Source organism: Juglans microcarpa x Juglans regia, chromosome 1S, assembly GCF_004785595.1.
Source record: "Juglans microcarpa x Juglans regia isolate MS1-56 chromosome 1S, Jm3101_v1.0, whole genome shotgun sequence".
Lineage (NCBI taxonomy): Eukaryota > Viridiplantae > Streptophyta > Magnoliopsida > Fagales > Juglandaceae > Juglans > Juglans microcarpa x Juglans regia.
Genome location: NC_054595.1, coordinates 24,580,979 through 24,594,314, shown reverse-complemented (window position 1 = coordinate 24,594,314; position 13,336 = coordinate 24,580,979). Strand labels below are relative to the sequence as shown.

Genomic DNA, 13,336 nt, shown 5'->3' with positions numbered 1-13,336 from the left:
TATATTTTATGTAAAAATTTAAAAAATAAGAAAATAAGATGAAATGAAATTATTACTATATCTAAATCGACCTTACAATTCAAAATTATAAGAAAATCGAGAAGGTCCGCGGGAATTTTAATTTTATCGCGCACAATCTTACCAAGTGAGACATCTTCGATGGAATCGTTGAACACATTCTCATCTCATATATTTCCAAGGACGAATCCACGGGGACTCCCTTGAGGATTTGAAAAAATACATATATTTTTTTAAAAGAATGTAAGAGTGCATTTTTGTATATGGTAAGTTTTCAATTGGATAATGCTAGATATAATGATGAGTTATATAAGTATTGTATACTCTTTTTAAAAAAAGTGATGTCAACTATTAAAAAATTAATCTTTTTCTGTGAGTCTTATATTTACCTAATTTTTTTAAAAAGAAGTACAACACTTACATATTCTATAATTTCAAATATCATTTATTATATTTATATCATCTTGCCATAAAACAAGGCTTTTTCTTCTGCAGTACCTCGACGTGACATGAGTGTGAAAGGAGTTCAACAATCTGTTTTCTTTTTATAAGGGCTAAAATTATTTATTTTGGCTTTTTGACCCCATATTGTAGGGTGGATCTCGAAAGATATGAAAGATCTCCCTCCAAGCCGTACATACAACTTTCATCAAATACGACTTTCCGCAGAATCTTATATGTATCTATGAGATCGAGTATGGAATTCTATTTACTCACGCTTGGCAAAACATAAAAGACTATTCTTACAGTTTTATGTTGTTCAAGTTTTTTCACTCTTTTTAAAAAATATGGGTGAATATAAGGCTCGAATGAAAAAAAAAAATTAATTTTTATGATAGATTTTATTATTATTTAATAGATGAATTGAATTTGCATATCTTAAAACTACATCTAATATTACTTTAAATAAAATCATTCCCGTAAAATGTTTTACTGGCGTCTAATCATCGTTGGCTTTCGTTTGGCATGCATTCCAATTTGTATTTCGGAAATTTGTTTCATGAAGCAGAAAAAAAGAAAGAGATTCAATTACCAGCAAGCTTACACAAATTTCATATAAAACTACCACAAACAGAACGAAATACAGTAGAATTAGGAGTTAGGAAAGAAGCTGTAGTAATTGATCTCTCTTATATATCTATCTCCAGAAAAATTCCTGGACGGATGCTTGCCATGAAAGCACAAGCATCAGCATCACCAAAATCCCGGCAAGGCCCCAAGACGAGCTTCCAATTCTAAGCACCCAAGAAGGGTCCGGAGAAGGAATTATTGAAGCTCTAGCGCCTCCTCCCTGCGCAGACGCCGATGAAGTTGTTCTGATTGCAATAATAAGCCCTGCAAGAACCATTGGTAGAACAAAGCCAGAGCTCCACTTTGTTTCGTAATGGCGCGTATCGTTTTTCGGCCTCAAGTACAGCGGGGATAGCACTATTGCAGAAACCAGAGCCAGTGCCATGGCTACCGACCTTTGGGATGAGTAATATTGGTTTGTGTAAATATGCGTAGCCATAGCTAGGCTAGCCAATATTACTGAAAACAAAAACGATGCTGGTTCTTCCTGATCTTGGAGAAGAACCAACTTCGATAAATAAGCTTGACTTGGATTCTGGGATATATAAAGGGAAGAAGATGGAAATGGTGAAGGAATCCAGTTGGAAAGTGATGGACAGCCGTCCAAAAAGTGAAAAAGAAAAAAATGTAAAAGGAATTAAACTATGAACATAATCTGTGGAAAGGCGAGAAAGATGGTAATTAAAGAAGGGAAATTGAGATTGGAAGGCATAGGAAGTAAGGTATATCTCTTTCTTTTTGTTTGTGTTCATACTTCATACCAGATCCCAAGTAATAGCTGGCTTTTTGTACATAGTTGTTGTGGGAAAAAGGAAGGTACTAAACAAAACCGTCTAGTCTCAATTAACATGCATTGCCATTTTGCAAATCAAACGGCTGCTATTGAAATTTTGAGCATGTTTGGATGTTTAAAATTTTATAAATAATAGTAAAATTATTCGAATAAATATATTTTATTAAGTTTTAAAAAATAGGTAAAAAGTTGAATACAAATATATTTTAAAATAAATATTGTATTGAAATTTGTGTGAATAGATAAAGTATAATAAATTGTTTGAATGTAATTTATTAATATTATTTTTGTTTTGAAGTTTATAAAAGTTGTATTAAATTTTATATTTGAGTAATGATTAGATAATAATTAAATAATAAAGTTGAAAATTTAAAATTAAAAAATATTTTTGTATTTTAACAATGCTTGAAAATGAAGGTATAAAAAATTTTAAAAACTTTAGAAATTCTCATATTTATCAAACATGTCCTGAGCAATTTTATTGGAGGATATGAGTTGATGTGGATGGTTTTGTAGAGGATGTGGACCATTGGGTAACGTGTCCCGGCCTTTCTCCACACCGTTAATATGATTTTTTAAAAATTTTTTTTATAGCAAATCAAATTTTATCAATTTTGTAGAAATTGTGTTTGTAAATACTTGTTTTCTTATTAAAGACAATTATACTCGGTTTAGATTGAAAAATACTTTTAATTTATTTCATTTCATCATTACGATTTTAATAAATTTTTACATAAAATATAATAAATAATTTAATTTTTTTTAAAATTTAAAATAATAATAATATTAAAAAATAATATTTTAATAATATTTTATTTAACTTTTAACTTTAATCTTAATTTATTTCATCTTAATTCACGGTACAAATTTTAAACCTAACATAAATCCTAACCAATGAGCATCTCTTCTATTTACTTTTGCTTTCGCCAAAAAGGAGTCCATCCTACACTGCCATACCAGTTTTCCAAGATTGTACATGGTTTTTCAAATTGAATAATGATAGGGTACTCCCTACTGCCATCCATCTCCTACCCTTATGTTGCATGGCTTATGTTGTTTTTTATTTTAAATTTATCTCAATTTATTTTAATTTATTATTATAATTTTTTTAAATTATAATATAAAATATAATAAATAATTCAATTTTTAAAAAAAATAATATTTTAATAATATTTTATCATTTCAACTCAATTCATCTTAACTAAATTCATCATCTAAATACAGTCTTAATATCCCTCGGAAAAAACTAAACTATAAATATAGATCCCAACTCAACCTGTCCCAAACCCTAGGCTATGCACTCAAGACACAGAAGAAATTAACGACGCATAAGAAAACAAGGAAAAACCCTAGCTTTAACTGCACAATTCACAATATAGACTTAGTTATAATGATCTTCCAATTGACCTGATCACAATTTGAGGTAAGCTCTCGCATACCTCTGAATCTCTCATTCTCTCAAATCCATTTGGGGTTGTTCGCTGTTCATCCAAATCTTTAAACCCCAGAAACATCTTCTAGAAAGCCCAGAAGTAGAAAGTTGTTGGTTTTTCTGGGAAAATTTTGTTCCTCCGATAAAGTGCTGGGAAGTAGAGGAAAGTCTTCTTTTTTGGATTTTTTTTTAAAAGAGCATGGATGATTTAGAGAAGGCTATACTTATATTGTTCGATGTATCGGGTAGTCTTGATGATGCTTTAAAAAAGAAGGCCAAGGATTATTGTGACGACATCAAGGAAAAACCTTCGATTTGTAGTATTTGTATTAAAAAATTATGCTTTTCGAGCCTACTGGAGGTCCAATTTTGGTGTTTACAGACTCTTCAAGACGTTATTAGGATCCGCTATGCATCAGTGAGTCTAGATGAGAAGTTTTTCATCAGGAAATCAGTATTTTCTATAGCGTGTTCGGAGCCTGTCGATGATAAGAATGTTGCCAGGCTATTAGAGAGTCCTGCATATATAAAGAACAAGTTTGCTCAGGTTTTGGTTACTTTGATTTATTTTGAGTACCCGTTAATTTGGCCCTCCGTGTTTTTTGATTTTTTATCTCATCTGAGCAAAGGGGCCGTGGTAATCGATATGTTTTCTCGGATTTTGAATGCTTTGGATGATGAATTGATTAGTTTGGACTATACACGAAGTTCAGAAGAGATGGTGGCTGCAGGGCGGATTAAGGATGCAATGAGGCAGCAGTGTGTGCCACAGATAGTGAGAGTGTGGTACGACATTGTGTCATTGTATAGGAATTCTGATCAGGAACTCTGTACTAGTGTATTAGAGTCTATGAGGCGGTATATATCTTGGATCGATATTGGTTTGATTGTGAATGATGCATTTATCCCACTATTGTTTGACTTAATTTTGGTGTCGGAACATCTCCGTGGTGCTGCTGCTGCGTGTTTGTTGGCAGTGGTTTCTAAGCGGATGGAACCACAATCAAAACTTTCGCTGTTGCAGAGTCTTCAAATCAGTCGCGTTTTTGGGTTGATTGCTGACGATGGTGATTCTGACTTCATTTCAAGCATTGCTGGATTGCTTAGTGGGTATGCAGCAGAAGTTCTAGAATGCTTCAAACGGTTAAATTCTGAGGAAGAAAAAAGTATTTCAATGGAGCTTTTGAATGAAGTCCTGCCCTCAGTTTTCTATGTAATGCAGAACTGTGAGGTTGATGCGCCATTTAGCATAGTGCAATTTCTGTCGGCTTATGTTGGCACAATGAAAAGCCTCTCTCCTTTGAGCGAGAAGCAGCTGCATAATGTTGGTCGGATACTAGAAGTGATCCATACCCATATTCGTTATGATCCTACGTACCGCAATAATCTTGATGTATTAGATAAAATTGGAAAGGAGGAGGAAGATAGGATGGCGGAGTTTAGGAAGGATATACTTGTGCTGCTTCGTAGCATGAGTCGTGTGGCTCCTGATGTCACCCAGATATTTATCAGAAACTCAATAGTTAGTGCTGTTGCCTCCCCACCCGACAGGAATGTTGAAGAGGTGGAAGCTGCATTATATCTTTTTTATGCTCTAGGAGAGTCAATAAGTGACGAGTCTATTCGAACTGGAAGTGGACTTTTGAGTGAGTTGGTGCCAACAATTATATCAACAAGGTTTCCTTGCCATTCTAATAGGCTAGTAGCACTCGTGTATCTAGAGGCAATAACACGATATATGAAGTTTGTTCAGGAGAATGCCAAATACATTCCTATCGTTTTGGCTGCCTATCTTGATGAAAGAGGTATACACCATCCAAACATCGATGTGAGCCTACGGGCAAGTTATCTGTTCATGAAGGTTGTAAAATTGCTGAAAATGAAGCTTGTGCCTTTTATAGAGACAATTTTGCAGGTAATTGGATCTTCATTTATATTTTGTCTTCTACCTTTTTGTTTTATTTTATTCATTATCGAATGCCAATATTTGTCACAAATAGTTCCACCCTCTGTTTCTTTCTCTCACCATTAGGTTTGATTGATTTGACTATTTCTCATTCCTTCTCTCCTGCTATCTCCCTGATTTTTTCCATGTATTTTCAGAGTCTGCAAGATACAGTTGCTCGATTTACAAGTATGGATTATGCATCAAAAGATCTTTTGGGATCTGAAGATGGTAGTCACATTTTTGAGGTATTGATTTATCGTTGTGGTTCCTCTGTAGTTTGTTGTGTGTGTAGGTGAAGTAACGTCATTCCAGAGTCTGTGGATGATTTTTTTATTTTTTTTTTAATTTTTACATGCTCCCTTAACAGGCAATTGGTTTATTGATTGGGATGGAAGATGTACCATTGGAAAAGCAATCCGATTATCTCTCCACATTGCTCACTCCTCTTTGTCAACAGGTTATAATTCATATGGATGAAATCTTTAATTTCTTAGGAGCTTCTTCTCTGCCCCAAAAAATTCTTTGTTTGTTCACTATATTTGAAACAGCCAAAATTTGATATATATCCTTTTGATAAGATCATCCTGCAATGCAGGTTGATGAATTGCTCAAGAATGCAAAATTATTGTCTCCAGATGAGGCTCCTGAAAAAATTGCTATTATCCAGCAAATAATCATGGCAATAAACTCTCTCAGCAAGGTTCTTTTCCATCCTTTGATCTTCTGATTTGTTGCTTGGTACTTCTTTCATCCTGGCTGGTTGATTTTTTCATTTTGTCTGATGTGCAATGGTTTTATAAAACCTTTCATGTTTTACTAAATACTAATGCAAGTATATGAGTGTATTAAAAGTAAATAGAGTCACTATCTGTGAATTCATAGATTTCTGAGCCGGATTGTTCCAACTTGCTTGTGTATTTTGGCTGTAAGCCTGTATGTTAAAACAAGTTGTGTGTATTCATTTTATAACCCTTGTTTTTGTAATAATGACAATAATTTTCTAACTTCTTGTCTGTGCACCCCCGGGATTAGTTGGAACTTTGTTCCTGGACACCCGGTGCCAATAAAAAAAAAAAAATTCTAACTTCTTGGTGTTTGGATTGGAGTTCTGACTTGGTTTGTATGCTAATTGTCCTCAATATGTCTGTATGCAATCCAGGGCTTCAGCGAGCGCCTTGTAACTGCTAGTCGTCCGGCAATTGGTCTCATGTTCAAGCAGGTCTGCAACTTTATTGTGTTGTGTTTTCTATCCAGGATTTTGAGAATAATTGTCATGGATTTTTAGTGGCAGTCTGTTCATTTACTTTATCAGAAAGAGAGAACTACATCAGTTTCTTGCTTCACTTATATAAAAAAAATAGTTTCTTGCTTCAATGAGATGAAAAACTGAAGTAAAATTTTGCTCGGTTGGACACTGTTTCTGTGGTGCCTACCTTGCTCTTTGTAGTTTGTTGATAATCAGTTAATGGATGAGATTAGTTTTGCTGCAGAAATCATTGTAGGGGCATCATGATGCACTAATTTTTTTCTTCTTTTATATATGATCCAGACACTGGATATTCTCCTCCAAGTTCTTGTTGTATTTCCGAAGATAGAACCCTTGCGGAATAAGGTAAGAGTTAGATATGGGTCCATGGTTGTACTGTGTTTTGATATTTTATCAGCTGCTCCTGTTACCTGATGCTTGTGTGTGGTATTCAGGTCATGTCGTTTATACACCGCATGGTGGAAACTTTAGGAGCATCTGTATTTCCATACCTCCCAAAGGCATTGGAGCAATTGCTTGCAGAAACTGAGGTAAAAACAGTGAAATGAAGAGCCAATGATTTGGAATACATTGAAAGAGTGATTGTTTTCCATAAAAGATGGAAACAAGGGCTAACCTGCTCTGCCTTTACCTAACAATTGGAGTAGGGTTAAGAAATAAATTTTAGGCACATTTATAGGGAAGATAATATAATTTATGAGTCTATGGGTGGTACAGGGATGTTAGATGACTAAATTAACCACAGGGGAGCTTCACGTGCCCCATGCTGGCAGAGCTTTGCGATGGGTTTAGCAGAGGATTCCTTTAATTAAACATATGCTTATAAAATGCATAATGTGATTAATTAACTTATATGCTTAGTGAGAGAGCTTCATGTTGCTCCATCCTGTCACAGTATTGACAGGGGAGTAGTTTTCTCTATTGAGTGTAGTTCTAGTACCTTTTTATAAGTAATATTTCTAGTTCTTCAATCAACTGTTGTGTCTGAATGACTGGATGGAACTTTTTTTTTTTTTGTACGATAGAAGAGAGAAAAGAAAGCAAATAGAAACATACGTTGGTTGATCCGATAATATATCTAGAATAATTTTCTTCCTATAGTCAATGAAATGATTGGCATCATGCTTTGCTTCACTTTATTTATCTTTCAACATATATCTTCTTTCCCAACTTATCAAAACATATATCTTTGTTCCCATCTCCTTTTCTCAGTTTGAAGAAAGAACTTCTGTTTTCATTTCCTTTGCACAAGTTAAGCTGTGAATGAATGTTTTATTGATTTGTTATGGTTTACAAATTATGATTGAGAATGATTATAGGTTTCTGCATTAGTTTACTAATTGCTTTAGTGCCATGAAGGTTTTGATTCTAGATCGTGCTTTCTTTCAGCCAAAGGAGATGGTCAGTTTTCTTTTGTTACTCAATCAACTTATATGCAAGTTCAACACACTGTTCCACGACATATTGGAAGAAGTATTTCCTGCTATTGCTGGGATGATATTTAATGTTGTCCCAAGAGATGCATTTCCTTCAGGACCTGGAACCAATACTGAGGTATGGGAAGAGCAATTCAGCAAAAAATTTCCTGATGTTTGTTCATTAAATGAATGCTTCTGCGGCCACTGTTCTTGATATATTTCTTTTACATAAAAGGCCTTATTGTCTGATTGTTTTTTAGCAAGAAAAAATTCTATGTTGAAAAAAAAAATTCAGTTACTTTATGGATGTTTTCCTTAAACAATGATTGCTTACTTCCTTAAAAAAAAAAAATAGAGAGAACACTCCGTGTACTTGGGCTTTGCCTACTTTTATGAATAAAACTTCTTGATTACTCATAAAAAAAAAAAAAAATAGAGAGAACAAATTATGAAATTTTTTTATTCAGTTATAAAGAGTTGGGAAATCTAATAATCATGTTTGTATTGTCTAGTGAAAAGGTACAAAATGATTGTTTTCTTCCTTTAAAATTGGCTTTCTATTACATGATTCAATTATATGGATAGTAAGTTACTTATCAAAAAAAAATTATATGGATTGTAAGTTCCAGTTTTATAAGCTGCATCAGGTAGCATAATGAGTTCTTTCTAATTTAGGTGGTGAAGCGAGTTGATTTTCTGTCCTTGATATTTATTGCTAGCCTTGAAAATTACTCCAGATCTATGTCTTAAAGAGCGGTTGCAATGTATATGAAAGTGAAAATCTACTTAAAGCATTTTACATAGTAATTTTCAACATCCTGTACCAGTTCTCTGTACTTCGGGGATTTCTATTGCTCTATGTGCATGCCATGACTCCTTATTTTCTCTTGTAGGAAATCCGTGAATTGCAGGAGCTTCAACGAACATTATATACATTTCTTCATGTGATAGCTACACATAATCTTTCTTCCATTTTTCTTTCCCCCAAAAGTAGGGGCTACTTGGATTCAATCATGCAGTTGCTACTGTACACATCTTGTAAGCATTGGGATATTCTTGTAAGAAAGGTCTGTGATACTTGCAGATTTTACTTTTAAAGCATTTTGATTTTCTTAAGATAGATTCCCAGCACATTAAAACTTCTGGCATATTAAAAGTCATAATCTGAATCTAATTTTTTATTTTCTGGTACCCAGGCGTGTGTTCAGATATTTATTACATTAATTAATGACTGGTGTACCAGGCCTTACGGCGAAGAAAAGGTAATTACCAGGTTCCCCCAGACACTATTGTTTTGTCGAGGTTTTTTCGTCCTCGTAAAAACCTCTTATGATTTTGAATGGCGAATTGTTTTCAGGTGCCTGGTTTCCAAAAATTTATGATTGAGGTCTTTGCAACAAATTGTTGTTTGTATAGCTTGCTTGATAAATCCTTCGAGTTTCGTGATGCAAATACTGTAAGTTTATTATTCATGCTATTATCATTATTATTATCGAAATGTTCCCTACTTATTTGGTCTTTTACATTCTATGTGATCGACAGGTTATTGTCAAAGCTTCTTACCAAGTAATTGATGTATAGGACTACATGTTTAAGTTATAATTAGAAAAACTAACGGGAGTCACTTAAACGTATCCATATTTCTTTTCAAATTTTGACTCATTTATGTGTAGTCATCCAGGAATAAGATATGTAGGCACCTGTCTGAGGAATTTGCCATCAACAATCTAGCTAAGTTGTTAGATCTGTAGAACTCCTAATTTTGCCATAAACAATCTAGCTAAATTGGCTTTTGATTATAGTTAATTTGGGCCTATTAACATTTTCATAGTTTTTCTCAGACTATGCTCTTCTTCTCCGTCCCTCATTTTTTCCTAGAGAACCTTCGGTTTTCCACTCTAGCATATTCCTCATCTTCATATCAGTTTTGATGAAGTTAGTTAGCAGAAAATTAATCTAACGGCAAATAATCCATACTGAGGAACCCATAGTTATTCTTCATCTAAAGAATATTGCTGGAAGACCTGCAGCGTGATTGGCAAAGTGGAGAGGTGATCATGGAGAAGTTCTAGATTGATACTTGCCTGGAGGTTTAAAAGAAGTCACTATCTTAGAGAAATGCTGGTCCAAAATGGGCGCTGTCTGGTATAATTAAAAAATGAATTCACTAGAGTTTGAACAACGTATATGTACATTTTTCCTTTTTTTATTGGTTTGCAAGAAGACCAGGGTTGTATTAGCTTGTAGAAGAAAATGTATCTTGTTTTACTTATAAAAAAAGAAAAAGAAAAAAGAAAAAGTATCTCGTTTGCCCTTGCAAGTAATCATCCCACTCCTAGTGAATGAGTCCTTAAAGGTGAAGGGGGCAATTCAACAACATGGGTTTGAAGTATAACATTTTTATTAAGATATTGAACTATATTACCTTATAATATGTTGTGGTGAAAAGAATGACCTGGTTACTTCATGAGTTCCACTATATCATAGCATTAGTATTTTATTAATCAATGATCTAACATGTACTAACTAACTTGCATTATTTATTCTTTTGGCATATCCTTGTTTTGATATGTTTGTTTTGAATTTCGTTGTCATGTAATGTTGTAATGTTGAGAGAGATTCTATTTGTGCTTGTTAAAGAAAGTATTCGATGTCTGGGTGATTTGTACTGATAGAAATTGTTATTTTGAATATACTTGACAGCTTGTTTTGTTCGGAGAAATTGTGCTTGCTCAGAAGGTCATGTATGAAAAATTTGGCGATGAGTTTCTTATTCATTTTGTATCAAAAGGTTTTCCAGCTGCACGTTGCCCTCAAGATTTGGCGGCGCAATATTGTCAGAAGTTGCAGGTATTAAAAGTAGCTCAAAGCTTGTACGACCATGCTTATGCTTTTAATATTATCTGCATTTTAATAGTGCATTTTTTTCTTTACACTGAAACTTTTTCCCACTCTCACTCCAAACATCCTTTACACCAAAACAATCTTAATTATCTTAACATCTTACCTCGACTTCTGAAACAAAACAAAAACCAAACAAACTTCTGCAAAACTCGAAAAAGAACCTCTCACAAAAGTTGTCTTCCCTTCATATTTTCCATGGGTTCCACCACTTTGTGTTTCAAACCTGAATAAAACATCTCTAAAAAGCTCTAACTTTTGCTCTGCCATGTGAAATGTTCCTTTACACAGGGTAGTGATATCAAGGCATTGAAATCATTTTACCAATCACTCATTGAAAACTTAAGGATGCAGCAGAATGGAAGCCTTGTTTTCAGATAGCATTTTCACTATCGATGAATGTTAAAAGAGTATTCCCAAGCTTCATGTATTCGTTTGGTTCCGAGTCGTGGCGATTCGTTTTTGTTCAGCAAAGGTAACTAAAACTGCTACAATGATATAACAGGTCACGTTCGTTGTCTGTACTCAAAATTGGTGAAGTTGCAGGTTCTTTCTGTATATAACTTTTGTGCGGTATTGTGGACGAGGGTATATCTGTATATTTTAGTCCTTTATTTTACTCCTTTCCAATTCTTTCCGCAGTTGTAAATTTTCTTAATTGTAAGTATGGCAACATCTATCAGTGTGGAGCTGCTTAACCCGACATCAAGCTCTTCTATATATGTTTCGTTCGTATCCTTTTTTTTTTTTGGGTTAAATTCCAAATATTCAGTGTTGATATTCGTTTTTGTTTGTTTTTTTAACAGCCCCTTCTTGTACTCTTTGCTATATCAGAACTGGAACTGAGGTGGTGAAATATATTTTAATAAATAATAGTTACAATTGTGAGTGTTCAAATGCCTCGCAATCACTTTGAAAAAAGTAAATAAAGACGAAACTAATATGAAAAAAAAAATTAATTTTTTAATAGTGAATCTTATTCTTTCAAAGTGATTGTATGGTGCTTGCGCACTTCATAACTGCATGTAAGATTACTTATATATTTTTGTGCACAAAAGAGAGATGTACGTAGTAAAAGTCTATATATAAATCTCGGGTAACATTAATTAAATGAAAATATTTTAACTACAAAGGAATTATATAAAAGTAAATTTATAAATTAATGTAGTTTGATGTGGTATATTAGATTGTAAAATTATTTTTATTATAAAGTAGATCTGATAGATGTTATGAAGTTAAATCAGTTTGTTTAATTAAACCATCTTAGATTCTTAGTAGTCGCAAATTTATGAAATGCAAGGATAATTACATAAAATAGAACTTTCCAAGACGTTTCAAATCTGGTATTTTTTTATTTCTAAAATTGTTTTAGCAATTTGATCTTCGAATCTTACAGATTTTGCTCGAGTGAAAAAGCCACGTGTAGAAAACAGAAACACTCGTGAAAACGGGAGTGAGAGCTACAATAAAAATCTGTAACTTAAAATTAAGAATAAAGATATTTATAATAGTGAATTGTTTAATTATCGTATAATTGTTTTAAAAAAATAAATAAAATATGGGATATATATGAAAAAATTTAATTTTATACTAGTAGATCTTATTTTTTTTTAAAGTGATTATATGACGTTTGATTATACGTAGAATTATTTTAAAATTAAATGTATAATTCTCATTTAATAATACGTTCATTTTTAGTTAAACTTAATGCTTTAATTGATGATGTGATTGATTTCTTAGCGGTAAAATCATGTCACTCTCTATAACAATTATATTGCATATATATATATATATTTAAAATTAAAATTTAATTGGTTATGCTATATTTGATTTAATTAGTTTAAATTAATATTATTTAATAAAAGTAACACAGATGATTAAATGTACGCATGAGAAAATTAGTCCCTAATTTTGTAAGCCTGAGAAAATCTACGATTATTACAATATAAATTAAGCGATTAAATGTATTTTTTTTTTCCCGAAAATTTAAAATAAATGATAATTTAACATAGTATCATAACAGAAGTTTTAACTCTACATTTCATCTTTGCCCGCTTAATGTTTTAAGATAACTGGTAATTGATCCGAGTTTATAATTCATATTCAGTTTTTAAGTCTTTAAGATTCGGGAATAGGACTGTTGGGAGGGAATCGAAGGTTGCAAAGATAGGAATGAGTCTTTAGGGTGGACACATTACTTTCTTAAGTAGGGAGAAAGATTGATCTTTGCCAGTTTGGATGCAATGAATTTTGTATTAAGAGTTTGGCAAGTATTTTGTGTGAATCATCTTTCACACCTAGCATGCGATATGTGTTAAAAGATCACGAGCAACGAGATACTCACTAGCTATATATGATGGCTGCTGCTGAGCTGATCTATCTGACAAATAATTATTCATGAACCTAATTAAATCAAACTTTGTAATTAAAGTGATATATACATAGCTATGGCCCATGCGTGACAAGTAAAGTTTAAGCTACTTCCGAA

The 13,336-nt window shown here is 32.9% G+C and overlaps 1 protein-coding gene across 1 annotated transcript; it reads left to right on the top strand.

Annotated features, from left to right (window-relative positions):
* The first annotated feature begins 3,152 nt into the window (after positions 1 to 3,152).
* Positions 3,153 to 11,551, top strand: LOC121247886 (exportin-T-like). Its single transcript, XM_041146353.1, has 13 exons — positions 3,153 to 5,229; positions 5,418 to 5,507; positions 5,630 to 5,719; positions 5,858 to 5,962; positions 6,422 to 6,481; positions 6,812 to 6,874; positions 6,964 to 7,059; positions 7,919 to 8,083; positions 8,841 to 9,014; positions 9,144 to 9,209; positions 9,305 to 9,403; positions 10,651 to 10,797; positions 11,140 to 11,551. Exons 1-13 carry the CDS (start codon positions 3,514 to 3,516, stop codon positions 11,227 to 11,229), a joined length of 2,961 nt encoding a protein of 986 aa, XP_041002287.1. The 5' UTR covers positions 3,153 to 3,513; the 3' UTR covers positions 11,230 to 11,551.
* Positions 11,552 to 13,336: the final 1,785 nt, after the last annotated feature.